At 38.8% G+C, this 17,112-nt stretch overlaps 1 protein-coding gene across 4 annotated transcripts in view; it reads right to left on the reverse strand.

Annotated features, from left to right (window-relative positions):
- Nucleotides 1-17,112, reverse strand: part of LOC124615409 (poly(A) polymerase type 3-like) — a 177,875-nt gene that overhangs the window by 58,010 nt on the left and 102,753 nt on the right. For all 4 annotated transcript variants that reach the window (XM_047143268.1, XM_047143266.1, XM_047143270.1 and 1 more), the window contains one exon: nt 9,077-9,146. In XM_047143268.1, coding sequence (XP_046999224.1) covers nt 9,077-9,146 — 70 coding nt within the window. The remainder of the gene's footprint in view (nt 1-9,076; nt 9,147-17,112) is intronic.

The raw sequence follows: 17,112 nt of genomic DNA on the forward strand, positions 1-17,112 counted from the left end.
CTGTACATTCCTAGTCAGGCAATTATGAGTGACCTTTGTTACATTGCAATTAAATACTAATTCTTTCATTTACATTTGCGCTCTCTCTTGCTTTCTTGGATTTTCTTAATAAATCATCATGTTAAATCTACATAGGCTGAAAATTAATTTAGCGTGCTTACACTTAAAGATTATGACCAGTAGTGTCAATTTTAAATTTCTTTGTGAAAGAGGCAGGGGGCGCAAATTTCTTCTCCAATAAAAGAAGAATAAGCTAAGAAAATAAATCCAAATTTATACGGAAATGGCAAGGGCCAGAAAACAACCAAAGAACTAAAAAGTGATGGATTAAGAAAGAAATTACTAAAATAAGCAAAATGAAACATATACAGGACAAACAGAGGACGAACATAAACTTAGGAACAAATGGTATTGTAGTTTTAAATTACGGTAGCAGTGTTGGGAAAGAACTGGAGCTCCAAGTGCTAATCAGAGGCTCTGAAGCTCAAGCCGTTATAGATACTGGAAGCTGGCTAAAGTTGGAGATAAGTTCAGCTGATATTTTCACAAAGGACGTAATGGTGTTCAGAAAGGATACAGTAAATACAGTTGGTAGTGAAGTGTTTACTGCTGTCAGAAGTAGTTTACCCCGTAGTGAAACTGAAGTAGATAGCTCCTGAGAGTTAGTATGGATAGAGATTATACCTGAAAATCAGAATAAATTAATAACTGCTTCCCTTTACTGATCCTGCTTAGCAGATACAGTTGCTGAACAAAGAAAACTGGAGTCTCAGTTCAAATAGGTACAGAATTCACACACTTACAGTTGGTGGTGACTTTAATCTACCATCATCCTGATCATATAGGGACCATCATGATCGATACAGGGATTAGTGACAACAAGGTTGTAGTATAAAGATGGAATATCATTCACACACTTATAGTTAGTGATCACTTCAATCTACCCTTTATACATTGGCGGAAATACATGCATAAAGTCAGTGGTTGACATACAACATTATCCGAAACCATATTGAACAGTTTCTCCAAAAATTATTTTGAACAATTAGTTTAGGAGCCCACTCAAAGTGTAAGTGGTTGTGGAAACATACTTAATCTTTTAGCAATAAATCATCCAGAGCAAATAGGGACCATCATAATGGATACAGGGATTAGTGGCCACAAGATCATTGTATAAAGACTGAATACCATAACATCCCAACCCACAAAAAGTAAAAGCAAAATATATCTATTCAAAAAAGCAAATAGTGATTTGCTTGGCACTTTTCTAAGAGAAATTCTCCACTTCTCCCAATCTGACTATGTAAGCATAGACAAGATGTGATTTCAATTCAAAGGAACAGTTTTGATGGCAATTGAGAAATATATATCAAATAAATTGATAAGAGGTGGTACTGATCCCCCATGTTACACAAAACAGTTCAAAGCACTGTTGCAGAAGCAACGATAAAAGCACCCCAAATTTTAAAAACTGCAAAATCTCCAAGATTGGCGATGTATTACTCATGCATGAAACTTAGTGCAGACTTCAATGCAAGACATTTTCAATAGTTTCCACAATGAATCTCTGTCTCAAAATCTCGTAGAAAATCCAGAGAAGTGCCAGTCATACATAAAGCACACAAACGGCAAGACCCAATCGATACCTTCACTGTGTGATATCAATGGCAATCTTATTGATAACAGTACCACTAAAGAAGTAGTACTAAACATGGTTTTCCAAAATCCCTTCACCGAAGAAGACAGAGTAAATATTCCAGAATTTGAATCATGAACAACCACCAGCATTAGCAACATGAATCCTTTGTGTAGTGAAGCACATTAAATCTGCTTAATAAAGGTAAGGCGTCCGGTCCAGATTGTATACCAGTCAGATTCCTTTCAGAGTACATTGATGCAATAGTCCGTACTTAGCAATCATATACAACTGCTCGCTCGACCAAAAATCCGTACCGAAAGACTCAAAAGTTACATAGGTAACATCAATATTCACGAAAGAGAAAATAGGACTCATACAGAGGCATATAGACAGTTGTTTGCCTCACTCTACACAGACATGACAAAAGACGTCAACAGTATCATGTACACTTGGCATAAAGGGGCAGCAGATATACAGTGTCAAGAGTCTGCTGAGAATACCAAATTTCAGTCATTATCTCTCACCATGCACAACATAGTGGCCGACGAACCTTCACTTAGCTACAAGTTGTGAGTGGCTAAAAAACAAGCTACACCACATAAAATAATTAATGTGGGACACACAACAAACATATCCATTATGACAGTGTTGCAAAATTTGGCATTAATGGGTTATGGCAGCTGATGACCAGTGTGAGTGGCTCTGCTAACAGCACGGCATCGCCTACAGCACCTCTCCTGGGCTTACGGCCATTAGGAGGGGAATGCGGAAAGAAACAAGAATCTGGTGTGAAGACTGAAACCTTGCGTGTGGATCCTTGCTTCAAGATATACCACACTCACAAGGAACCTCTTGAGTATGAGGTCGTAAAAGGCGAATGAGGTTTATGGCACATATCATCTGCCATGAAACCACAATACTGGCTGCTAATACCAATAGGGCGTGGGACTGGAGGTACCCAGTGGTAAGCACACCATAAGGTTATGGAGTGTAGTTGAATTGCTTAGTCGATAAGTAACTCACAACAGTACTAATGGTGCTGATACAAAACAGAGCAATGTTAACAATAAACAAAGCAAACTTTGCCTCATAAGTAGAACACCAGTTGCCAAAGTTGACATTTTGTCAAAAAGGAACCCACGGAATTTTGTAGAGTGAGAAAGAAGTGGCAGATGAAATATTGGCGTTTCTGCAAGATGAGTCAGTGTAATGTGCGGTGTCACATATGCTTGACTGTGCGGACAATGTACATGAGTAGTACACTGATGACGATACATGCTTAACAAGTGCAAGTGATAGTGAAACCTGTGTCGAGCCATGTGGTTCATCATCCTTGTCAGGCAGGAAGCCACAAATCCCATCTCCAACAAAACATAGTAAGGAACAATCACTGACCAAAGAGTGGATACTCAATATAATTATGTGCATGGAAAATCATCCACAGCATAGTAAAAAAAATCAATAGTTATGAACAGATTTCTAATAAATTTGCAGCATTATGACCATGTAGTGCATAAGAAAAACAAGAATATTCTAGGGAGGACAAGGTGCACTTGTTAAAAAATTGGTGCTTGCACGTATCAAGGATGCTCGATGCAAGTTATAGGACGTGCATCATAGTGACCTACCACGTTATGCACATCAAAATTGTGTGTGACACATTACAGTGATTTCAATGAAAGTAGTGGATATAACTTCAAACACTGCTACAGAACTTGAAGATGTAATATAATGCAATTTAAAGCAAACCATCAACTTGATGGTGCACAGCAAACGGCGGAATTGGCCTGAAAATTTGTAGATGAGATAAACTTATCCCATTGTTCAGTAAGGAATTTGTGTTAACTTTGACCAAACAGAATTTGAAGAGGAAATGCATATAAAAGGAGCCCTGGAAATTTGAGGTACCAAGAGAGTTGTATCGAGATCAACTAACATCAAGGTCTTAATGCATTAGTATATGATTAAGTGGACTGTCAATCTGGATGTTAGAGTGGCTGGAAAGTTATTTATTGTGCTGCGAGAAGTTGGAGGTGCTCTGCTCCCTATGATTTTTTCTCATGTGCGTGATCTTGCAAGGACAGCAGGTGATGTTTACGTCACAGCAACATAGAGCAAGAAAATGGGCATAAGAGAACTACAACTGTGGTATGACCTCCACATTACTGGTCTGCGCATACAAATCAGAGCAAGCCATCTCTCCTGAAACAGGTGAACAAATTCAGCCTCTGGATGTTTGTTTTTTCCATGACTATACAACATATTATCACACTATCTGCAGCTATGCCTTAAAGGATAGCCAGTTTCACGGTAAGTTCAACAGACTGTTTCACATTCAGTTTCATGCCATCGCATTCCATTAGTTCTCATCACCCCGTTACCCCAATATAATTCTATACATAATCCTTAAGAGTGGATAAATAGCTGAATGTTCTGCTATGTTTGCAACTCCCAAGGAATTTGCCCCCGATCTTGATGGTGCAAGCTTTTGTGATCACTGTGGCATGTTATTTTTCACTCTGTGTTCATGGTGCAACTTAATGGTTTGTTTTGAACATTTCTTAAATGTCGACGCTGTCAACTTTGTGAAGTGTAAACATGAATCCCATAGAATATTGATTTCTGTAACTCCCAGACACTTTCTGTCACCCTCCTTATGCACATGGTGAGTCATTAGCAGCTAATGTGTTTCCTCTCATGACTGTTAACACCACACTTTCAAATGAGCCTTACTAAAGATTGAACTTGTGATGTAGCAACCAAGCTGTTACTTGTCAGAAGAATTTTTAGTAAGTTTCTCCTGTGTTTACAACATCGAAAGCAATTTTAACATTTTCTGCATCATGTACATTAACTGTCCATTAAAGATCACTTCTAAATTAAGTTTTTGGTTTTCGTGTGACACTCCTTTAGTACAATTCTTACAACTAGTCTATTTCTTGGACAAAAATGGTTTATGATTTTAGGAGTAGAAAATACATTCAAGTATGTCTCATAGTAAAAATTATATTGCACAGAGAGTCTGAATGACTACACTGTAGAAATGTTTCTATTTAGAAGAGTGTTCTCACATTACTCTACCATCTTCTGATGCCACAGAGGAATCTTCAGCCAACAATAATTCCTGTTGGCTCACATTTCTTCAAGGATCACTGGAGCAAATGTTGTTGCTAAAGGGAATCCTGGGGTGCGAGATAGATGTGTGTCTCATAAGAAGACACAAGAGAAATTGGGACACACTATTCTATTAACTCGTACAACTTCACAAAAATACATCAAATGGATAGAGCAGCATATGGGACATTAAGTCTTGTGGTGCACACAAATAATCAAAAAATTCAAAATGACTCATCTTTTAATGCAAAATCTATGTGAGTAACTTCCAAAATTTTTGAACATTGATCTTCATCACAGGATTCAATGTCTCATACACACTAAAGAGCCAAAGAAACTGGTACACCTGCCTAATATCGTGTAGGGCCCCTGCGAGCACGCAGAAGTGTCGCAACACAACATGGCATGGACTTGACTTATGTCTGAAGTAGTGCTGAAGGGAACTGACACCATGAATCCTGCAGGGCTGTCCATAAATCCGTTAAAGTATGGGGGAAGGAGGGGGTGGAGATCTCATCTGAACAGCACGTTGAAAGGCATCCCGGATGTGCTCAATAATGTTCATGTCTGGGGAGTTTGGTGGCCAACGGAAGTGGTCAGAGGGGTGTTCCTGGAGCCACTGTAGCAATTCTGGACATGTGGAGTGCTGCATTGTCCCGCTGAAATTGCCCGAGTCCACTGGAATATACAATGGACATGAATGGAAACAGTTGATCAGACAGGATGGTTACATGTGTGTCACCTGTCAGAGTCTTATCTAGACGTATCAGGGGTCCTATATCACTCCAACTGCACACTATTACAGAGCCTCCACCAGCTTGAACAGTCCCCTGCTGACATGCAGGGTCCATGGATTCATGAAGTTGTCTCCATACCCATACATATCCATCTGCTCGTCCGACCAGGCAACATGTTTCCAGTCATCAACAGTCAGTGTTGACAGGCCCAGGCGAGGTGTAAAGCTTTGTGTCATGCAGCCATCTAGGGCATATGAGTGGGCCTTTGGCTCCGAAAGCCAATATCAATGATGTTTCATTGAATGGTTCGCACACTAACACTTCCTGATGGCCCAGCATTGAAATCTGTAGCAATTTGCGGAAGGGTTGCGCTTCTCTCACTGTTGGTCCTGTTCTTGCAAGATCTTTTTCCGGCTCCAGCAATGTCGGAGATTTGATGTTTTACCAGATTCCCGACATTCACGATACATTTGTGAAATGGTCGTACAGGAAAATCCCCACTTCATCACTACCTTGAAGATGCTCTGTCCCATTGTTTGTGCGCTGATTTTAACACTACGTTCAAACTCACTCAGATCTTGATAAGCTGCCATTGTAGCAGCAGTAATCGACCTAACAACTGCGTCAGACACTTGTCTTGTATAGGCGTTGCCGACCACAGCACTGTATTCTGCCTGTTTACGTATCTCTGAATTTGAATACGCATGCCTATGCCAGTTTCTTTGGCGCTTCGGTGTACTTCCCTGTGAAGTGGTACCCAAATTCACTTACACTCCCTCTATTTAATGTATTTTTGCACAAATATTTGTATGTGGTTTGTAAGGAAACAATGACGGGCTCTTTCTTCATCATACTTGAAATTCTGAACTGACTTTGATGGCAGCTGCTGGTGAAACAATGATAATTTTATGTTACAAGAATATTTACAAGCATCTTCTGAAGTTTAGGGCTTAACAGTTAATTCTTTCATTGAGATAATGACCCACTATCTCAGTTAAAACTTAAGTGTTCACTGGTTAGCTGCAGAGGTATCACACTCCTTAAAGATCCTCCATACACCCCTGACCTTCCTGCCTTTCATTTACCTTATTTCCATATATGAACAAAATGTTGAAGCACTACTGATTTTACCAAAAGCCACTTGAAAGAAATAGTGTTATTACAGATTTTGAAAGATAGCAAGATACTTTCAGAGTAGGAAAATTCTCTAGACAAAATAAACGAAGCTATACTGCAAAGCTTTCCTAGTACCCTTTCTTTCAGTTCTGTATTTTTATGTATTTCTTGTTTTCATTACACTACAGCTTGTTCACGAGTTCTTCACATATTTAGCTTTGAACTTTTTTACTTCATTATATGCCAAGCAACAGTCTTTTGCATGTTTCTTTATTTCTACTTTTGAGGACTCATGTCCATAAAAGACAAATTTTGAGCTTCCATAATTAAATACAACCAACACATCTTTATATGGAATTGTATGTTTGTGAAGACTGATTTTCAATAAGTGATATTGCTATTTTTGTTGGCGAGTTAAGCCGCACTTTTTTTCCTGTTTTTGTAATCCAAAAAACCGCCTGCGGCTTAGAATCGAGTGCAGAGTAAACGGAAGTTCTGCAAAATGTTGGAAGGTACCGCCACAAACTACTGCCGTCGAATATATGTAGTGCTACACAGGCAGGTTTTGCAGGCACAAAGATAAATACTGGTGTCAAAACCTCTGCATCAGTAAATAAATTAAAAAAAGGTGGAAGACTAACTTTTTTTCTCCGCCCCGAGCTTCGACCACTGCATTTCCTACATTATCCAACGAAGTAAATACAAATTCCATATTGTTCATCTTCGAATGTAGCAGCATATCAATGAACTACGAAAATCCGACTGGCAAGACTGTTTGGGTTGTTTGTCAACATGGCCAACTCTATGTTCTGAATTTTTTCCTTCCTGTGAGAAGAGATGGTTACTAATAGGGACTCTTATGAATTGTGAATCACATGCAGTATTCTCTTCACCATAAGAATAACGCGAATATAAACATTTTGCTATGTATTCTTTCGTGTTTGCTGCTATTTCATTTAAATCCTGTCTGCCTAACAAACTACGGAACTAGAGTGAGACAACAGCAAACCGCGGAAGGATATACATATAATGTCATGTTTATATTCGTATTATTCTTATGCCTAATAGTGATACAGTCAGAAATGAAGCACGGCAACTGACTAAATTTTTAAATCTAAGATGACTCTAATTTCTGTGCAGAATATAATGTACTAAAGAGGCGTCTGCAAAGATTTTCAAACGGAGAAAAATTTTCGCTAAACTCTCGTTCAGATCATCATCTATCATCCGCAGTCTATTATTTGGTTCTTGTTGATCATTATCAAAGAAAGCAGCAGTGTAAGTAACAACAAATAGTGGTCTCTTGCCATTGTTTCGCTAATGAGACGATTCCTTTTTTTTTAGTCGGCGACAGGCCGTAAACACCCAGTATCAGAATGCGACAAGCAATACATGACACAGTACAGTAATGCATTTTCAGCTTAGAATGATGTAAACACCTGTAACAAAGAGAACCACACTTATCAGATCAAAGAAAAATAAGCAATCAATTGAAACCAGACAATGCACGTGAAAAAGGAACGGTACCCTTATACATACAAACGAAGCGCCTGACGCATAGCAATGGCAACCTGGTAAAGCTTAACTGCTAAGCTTATGGCTCGAACTAAACTACTGTGGCAGTATCGTCATTCATTCGACCTAAATTGTGTCTCATATTACAATGGACCAACTCTGTTTCGATTTGGAGGTGCGGCCTACAACTTTTCTCTCCCCTTGAGTTTCGAGTCTCAAATTTCAGGTGCAGCTTAGATTCGGGGAAAAATTTTTTCCTTGATTTCGAGTCTCATTTTTCAGGTGCGGCTTAGATTTGAGTGCAGCTTAGATTCAAGTAAATACGGTATTCCTGTGGGCTAACACTTTTATGCAGCATCAGAGTGATACAATTAAAGTTTATTTTATCACAGTTTAATTAAACTAAGATTAAACTGTGATTTTGTTCATACATGTATACTTTGGTAACAAAGACAGCTATTCTTTATCTGTGTACAAAGTACACCACATGCCCGCTTATGTTATAAAAGGCAGCACACCTGCAGGAAGGTTAAAGAAAGTCGCCCCCTCCCTCCCCCTCCTCCTCTCTTCAACCTGAACTTGTCACAGCTAAACTCAGCATAGAAATTTCTAAGCAGTTAAGCACATAGAACACGTTTCCTTTTACATGTACATTCCATCTGCTTATAATGAACTCCAATAATTGTAGAACATATTTGTTTTTTTTAAAAAAAATCTTATGTGACTTATAATATATTTGTACAATACTCCGTAATATGTCATTATTATGCTCCAATACTTCCCCGTGTAACTGAAATTTCTTTTCTGTAGTGAAGTTCTGATCTTCCTTTCCATACATTTCCCCACTTTCCATCACCCATTATTTACACTTCTTTGGCTGCAATCCCACAGGATAAGGAAACTATTAAGTTTTATTTCCATAATACGAGGTTGTACTGTACAAATAACCCCTTACCTTTTTACATGGCGTGCTTCTATTTTCATCCCATCCTTCAACATCTTTATCTGTGCTGCTTGTCTGTGAACTGAAATTAGATCCCAAATGCACATCAAAACACAAAATCAAAATATGGGCACAAAATATTTTAACACTGAAACATTACAATTTGAGGTGCAATACAACTTACACAAGGTCTGATATGTCTATTCCCAACACAAGCCAGTAAATGGTAATGAAGATTACAAGAAACGTCTGCAAACAAATTAAGTATAAAAACTACATAAAAATTATTACACTGTGATTACACATTTTTATCAAGACTTAATGCTTTAGTTGCCATTAAAAATTTAACTAAAGTGCATGAATTACTACACATACACTGTTACTAAATGTGAATGTTGCTACCATAAAACAAATGATTTGAGATTATGGGATGAAGCTTGCTTCTGTTGCCACAAAGCTTGTCAAACAGTATTACTAAAGTGAATCAGTCTTTGCCCGTATTATTTTTTACCCAAACTATGGCTGTAAATATGATATCACCGTATCCCTTCCCAGCAATGGACCTTTCTTGGACTGGCCTGGCCTTATCTACCACTAGCTCAACAGTGTGGCACTGTTGTCATCTGCTGAAGCTCGCACCCACGTATACGAACAATGAAATGTGATTCATTTTCTATGGAGCAAGGGATGAATGTCCATCAAAATAAACGGGAAATGCAATGCAACCCATGTTTGGGGAAAAGTACCTCGCTTTGAGAAACGTGAGGTGCTGGTGTTGAGAGTGTGCAAAATGCCATGAAGAATTGCATGAAAATAAGCATTCGCTGAGGCCACATTCATCGTTCATTGATGGCAACATTTTCCATGTGGATGCAATGGTGAAAGCAGATCAGTGTGTCCACCTCAAGGCATTTCCCAGGAGCTTGGCATTTCATATGGGAGTGTTTATGACATAGTTCACATGTGCTTCAGGTACTGGAAGGTTTCATATTGGTCGGTGCCTAAGCAGTTGGATGACACGATGAAAGGCAAGTGAACAATTGCTTCACTAATCAGCTGTGGCCAGAGACAGTGTTCATGTATTTATAGTTTACCAATATTCTTAAATACAAGGAACTCAATACAAAGCAAGCACTCTTTTCGGATTTTTGTTGTTCTGCTTCATGTTGAGCAACAGAACAGTACGTTTGAAATAACTGGGGGAACTGTTGAACAAGGTGTACTGCTGGAATAACTGAATCTGCACTTGCTTGATGATGATGATGATGAAACCAATCATGAGGGCACGGGATGATATCACTTAAATTAATGATCGATGACAGTAAAATAACATCAAATATTAATTTTTCTGCAATGCACCAATGAACACCATTCAGTTCTCGTAGTTATAGGCCAACCACCACCCATATATCTCATCTACTGCCCCTTCCCCCCATCCAGCTGAAAGCAATGACTGTGCCATGTCAAATTTTCCTGTTTTCTTATGCTATCTGTAGCATGTCTTTCCCTGCATGTAACATGACCTGTTTGTTCATCTGGGTTTCATATACCTGCAAATGTTTTCAGTATCTCTGCAAGGATTTGTAGTGCCCATTTTCTGGCATCCTTGTTGCAATACAAGCATTTGAAGTCTTATAGAATTCTAAGAACTCCACAATGACTCATCGCTAAATAGCGACAGTCACCATTGTGATGCACATACACATGACCTTTTTGTGGTGACGTCCAAAGCACAACTGAAGAGCACTACAGACAGTCCGGTGTGGTCAGGTAGTGCAACCACCTGACAAGGACCCGACAATAAACCTGTCAGCTGACACGGCAACACACGGCCCGAAAACATCTCACCAAGTCCGTCCAACCAACTGTCCAAAACAAATCATCTGTAGGCCACTTAAGGTACATAAAATTAAACTTGTATCTGTAGTTACCTCTATGTACACCTTATTTTGGTTAATAAAAAATAGTAGCATACAAATTCTGATTTGCCCTTGTATAATCCCAGACAATCATCCTTAAATACCAAGATTCTCAACTTCACTGTCATTGCTATTGTACAACCTGCCATCTGCAGCATGTGAACTACTAATTCCAGTACCACTACTTGCAAATCATCTATCAAAGGCAGAGTGATATATGGAACTATTCAGTAACTAAAATGTATGTGCTGCATGGCTTCTTGTCCTAGAATGATGACCATAAATCTGGCCAAATGCATGAATATATATAAAAGAATTTTGACAAATGTTTCTGTTTCTTGATGTGTCCAACACGATTTCTGTTTCATTCTAGAATGAAGCACAGAACATCAAAGCCACATTAAATCAGACAATTTTGAAAAATTTGTTGTTGGTGTACACGGCCTCATAAAGAAACATATGATTATGTTTGATGAAACAAAAATCTTATGCCTTGCACCTACCTACTGCAATTCTGTCATCAAAGCAGCCATTCTGATCTGAATGTGCAACAATAACTTTCACTGGGATAGCAGTTGTACTCTTAGGGCCCTACTGCACTGGGACATCATGGGACATCTGCTAGCAGATCTCCGGTCCACCAGCTTTAGATACCAGGGAAATTCTTTCAATTTAAGCTCAGTATCAAAATACACACAGAAGAACTAGTAGCTCCACTTTGTGTGTGATATCCAAATAAAAAGAGAATGCAGAAGTAGTAGTTTTTGGTACAATCCTTCACTGCTGACTGACAAAGAGATTACTTCGCACACTATACAATGATTTAACAAATTACTGTGATACATTTTTCAGTGCCACGAAAATGTCTGTACGTTATTTGAGATCTGCCAATATGAACTGAAAAATAAGAACACTGATTTAAGAAAAGCGTTCTAATAGGAAAAAAAGATTTTCTTAAATTAAGGTCTAATAAGAAGCCAGTTATTTGTCACTTGCACAGATTTCGACAATTATAGTTGTAACTGTTATTGTATACACAGAAGAGATTTTTTCAGTTTTTATTTCAAAAGCGCTTCTTAATAAACTCAAATTCTATACCACAATAATTGAGACAAAAATTATGTGATCTGTATCATTTGTTTACAAGTCTTATTTCTTAAAATAATTCTCTTGCATCTGATGTATCAGACCCATTAATGACATTCACTGCAGCACAAGACGTAGGGACGCTATTTCGAACAGGTAGAACATTTTGAGGAAAGCCTCCATATCCCAGCTAGTAATGTGCTTTGTCTATGGTGTAAAGTTCTTGTGACTGGAGTAGAAGAACAGGAACAGGTTAAAGCACATTGTTATAAGTAGTTTGAATGTTTTGGTAATGTAGAGGCGCATATTCCACAATCTTTTCTTCACTTATGACACTCATGATTCTAATTTTAGTGGTAATTTTCTTTTCTTTGGGAATACTTTGAAGTGAGTTCAACAGAGACAGTAAAATCATCTTGTCTTTGTCCTCTTCGGCTTGCCACACTCTTAACTCTCAAATGCATACTTGCATTAAGCATCTTAATTAAAAGGTCATCATCATCATAATGAGGTCTCATGAGGTAAGGCAGTTTTTTCACCTCTGAGAGCAGCTTTGACTTGTTCTTGTTTCCTTATGCCAGCAACAACCTGGAAACACACCATCTGACTGAAATACATATATTCACTCTTCTTTAAGAATGCACCTGATCTTGGCTTTACAGATTCCCTGCAGTGCAGTTCATAAGCAAAAGAACTCCTGAAATCTTCCTCCTCCTCTGTAACTAATAATGAAAGCATTAGGTATTAAGGCAGAGGAGAGTGATCTGTGACTGTAGTGAGAGAGAGAGAGAGAGAGAGAGAGAGAGAGAGAGAGATATTTTTGCTGAGTGTTTTGTTAAACATGATACCCTTATGTTGCAAAATACTAATGTTCACTAAAATGAAGTAAAATAAAATTAGGTGTTTTTGAAACACCCAGTTCTTTTATGTCTTCCAAACTTGCTTCCAAAACTTTCCAGATTTTGTTTCAACACACTTTTTTCAGTTCGCGGTTTGAATAGTACCGAAATAAAGTATCTCAAATTGCTGGTCTCTTCTGAAAATCACAGACAAAAGATTTGGCATCAATGCCATCCACAGCACACGTGAAATTTGAAGAAAACTATGAGGGGCAGTCAAATGAAAACCGAACACCTGCCTTAACAGAACCACGGAATGGTTCCATTTAAAAGTAATCACCACATCATGTGTTATGATATTCAGCCCACTGGGAAATGAGGTGATTAATTCGTTTCACAGAACACCGTCAGCTGACGACAGATCCACAACAGCACACACTCTTGCACTTTTTCATCCAACTAAAACCAACATCCACGCATGTCTTTCTTCAGGTTAGCAAAGATGTGAAAATCAGACAGTGACAGATCTGGGTTGTTTGGAGTGCTGCCACAGGGTTTATTAACCAAGTCATTATAGACTCTGTCTGATTGACAGTGTGGGGTAGGCATTATCACGCAACAGGATGATACCGTCTGACAGCCCGAGTGCGAATGGTAAAGCCAACAAAGGAAACATCATACATCTTCCCCCCTCCCCCCCAAATCAAAGAAATCCAAAGCTGTTCACACAAGTTCCAGTAGGGTCACGACAACCTCCTTCGATTGCAGGGTCCCTCTGCGCATCAATTTCCTCAAGTGTGGAACCACAATCAATGCACTGCACTATTAAGACACTTTTGCAGAAAATGCAGCACGCTGTTAAGTCAAAATGCCCAAAAATACTGTCGGACATTATCATACTGTTGCACGATAACGTCCGGCTTCGCAGTGGCAATCGAACAAAGGGTACACTTCAGAACTTTTGCTGGGAAACACTGAAACATCCTCCCTATAGCTAAGGTCTGTCACCACGTGATTTTCACATCTTTGGTTACATGAAGAAAGAGAGACATGGAAGTCACTTTCAGTCAGGCAATGAAGTGCAAGAGTGGGTACGGGTGCAGATCTGTCACCGGCCAATGACGTTCTACGACACAGGAATCAACCATTTTCTCTCCCAGTGGGATAAATGTTTTTATGCGTGTGGTGATTACTTTTGAATGTAACCATTCCATGGTCTCATTGTGGTGGGTATTCGCTTTTCATTTGACTGCCCCTTATATGTCTTAGTGAATGACAAGTAGTGTGAGGTGGCTCTAATGGTGTCCTGGTTGGAGTGACCCTAAGCTGCCGTGTGTTCGACTGGCAACGCTGCCAAGCTAGCAGCCCCGGCAGCAGAACCTCGAGGTGGCAGCTCTGTTGGCAGAGCTGCCACACTCAAGTTGATACCAGGTGTGGCGGCTGCACAGGGTTCCACACATTGTGCCTGGCATCTCTGGCAGCAGACTGGCTGCGGCACCCCACTGCAGTAGGGTCCTTAGTGGCCACGGAAACAGACGATTGATGTAGAAAGGCTACAGAGAAATAATCAGTGTTATCCAGCGTCAGTACTAATGTTCCTTCGTCATAAATGTAGACATAATCTCTGGTAGTATACGAGAGCACCGTGACTTTGTAGCATCTCGATGATACAATTTAGCCATTTACATACGAAGATACGTCACAGTCTAGACAGTCAACTCCCAACAATGATGACAGAGAAAGCTGTTGAAAATTTGAGTTTACTAAAACAACTGACATGTCAAAAACACATGAAACTTGCAGCCAATAATATCACTGAGCTATGTTCTTATATGAAGAATAACAATTGCTTGGGCATCTGGTGTCCACTTGCCAAGAATGGTGTACTGGATCCTCACACCTAGTACTCAAACTAACCTGTTTTTAGCATAGCTTCCATTTTCTTATATCGTAGAATTTCCTTTCAGTTACTTACTTGTTTTCATCCAACGCCCCCCCCCTCTCTCTCTCTCTCTCTCTCTCTCTCTCTCTCTCTCTCTCTCTCTCTCTCTCTCTCGCTTACCACCCCCTACTCTCTTTCTCACATTTAAATTAATCTCTCCCTCTCTCTTCTTTTCACCCTTAACTGCTTTGTTTCTTTGAGTTTACACTTTCTTTTTCTCATATTATCCATCCATCTTTACTTCTCACTCAGCAGTTCCCATCACATCTGAACTAAAACTGGGAAACTGGTTTATTATCTTTGACCTCCTACTCTCTCTGAAGTCATTCTCCTTTGTTTTTGCCTCCCACCCTCATCCCCCACAGCTGCTGAGCTGTTCTCAACTTAGGGTCTCTGTAATCTGTTCTGCCCCACCTTCCATTTAATCTCTTTCTTCTTCTTCTTCTTCTTCTTCTTCAACTCACGGAGTAAGCCTACAGCCTGTACCCTATCTATCCATACTCTATTTTCTTGTTTATATAGTATGTATTAAATTCTTCTATTAATCTCTTTCTGCTTCCTAAAGAGGGGTGTTAGGAATATTATTTTCTACTCTGAGCACTTGTACCTTCAGTTCTTGCAATTGTATTTCCAGAAGGTGTGTAATGGCTAATCTCCTCCACCGGTTCCCAGTTTTAACAGATGATTCTTGTTTACTGAACACTGCCAAATCGTCGAACACATCTGAATGTAGCTAACTAACAGTTTCAAGAGGAATAATGAATTACACACAAAAATAAAAGAGATTTATTTATTTATTCATTCATTCCAATCCACGTTCTTGGTGACAAAAATGGATCATTACATATAAAATTAAATTAATGTGAATCTTTATGGTATTTTTCCCTATTCTGAATACTGAGTTAGGTTTACAGTGTCTATCACGCTATTTTTCCTTATTTCTGTTTGTTTCTACTACTACTGCTCTAAAATTTAGATTACAAAATGCTGAAGTTGTTAAGCTTTCAGAACTCTACAACAAGTTCTCTTGGCATCTCATAAAGTATGGATAGGACTGGTATACAGGCACTAATAGAAGAAAAAGCAGTACTCTGCAATGAAGAGGGCAATTACAGAATATGACAAAAGAGTCACAAACAACACTCTTCTCCTTTGAGTATACCACAACCGTATGTTTACTGAATGAACACGGCATTTTTTCCCCACTTGTTCTGTTGCTCACTTAAACTTTTCCTTTGTTTTACAATTAATATTCTTGAAGAAACTGAAATTTTTAGTCATTTCAAATTCAACCAAGTACAATTAACAAACAAAGTTAACTACCAAACAGAAGATAGCTCAGCAATTTTACTGGAATTATGCATACTGCTAATCACAAGCAAAATAGTAATTCTATTTGTAGTTTCCATACTAAAAGATAGGATTATTAATTCGTAGTTTCCATGCTAACTGATTGCTCTTTTGCTACTGTATCATTTGCATACTAACAAGGAACCCCTTGAGTGAAAGGTCACAAAAGGTGGTGATGTTTATGCATTCGATGCCCTACATATTGTCTACCATGCAACCACAATATTCGCTGCTAATGGCAACAGGGTACAGGACTGGAGGTACCCAATGGTTAGCACAGCATGAGGCTACGGAGTGTAGTTGAGCTGTTTAGTCAACGAGCAATTCACAACAGTGCTAGTGGTGTTGATGCAAAGCATAGCAATGGCAATGATAAACAAAGCAAACATTGCATTACAGCTATAACAACATTTCCTCAGAAAGGAATCCAAGGAATCTTGCAGAGTGAGAGAGAAGTGGCTGCTGAAATGTTAGTGTTTCTGCAAGATGAGTCAGTGTAATGTATGGTGTCATATACATCTGACATCTAGTAATCACACAAAGAAACACTCATAAATATACTCAAACTAACTTTCTGTATAATGTTTGGTGTTGTCAAGTATCTGAAATGTATCGAAAATTGGAACAGAAGGATTTTTTTTATACAAGTATAATTTTGTCACTTTGACACAACTCTTTCAAAACTGTGCCAAACATGAATACAGCTGACAACTATGTCAATGGTGATACTGATTCTCAGAAGCAACAGCAACTTGTTTCTGAACTGTTTGTCTGTAGAGTACCACCTGCCAATATTTTAATTAAAAAGAGAGAGAGACAATAATTGCACTATGTGGGATTTTATTACTGGTAATGGATCAGCAACCATACTGTTGAACTGAGTGTAACTTCTTTCTTTAACAGAAACCTTCA

Source organism: Schistocerca americana, chromosome 5 (assembly GCF_021461395.2).
Source record: "Schistocerca americana isolate TAMUIC-IGC-003095 chromosome 5, iqSchAmer2.1, whole genome shotgun sequence".
Taxonomy (NCBI): Eukaryota; Metazoa; Arthropoda; class Insecta; order Orthoptera; family Acrididae; genus Schistocerca; species Schistocerca americana.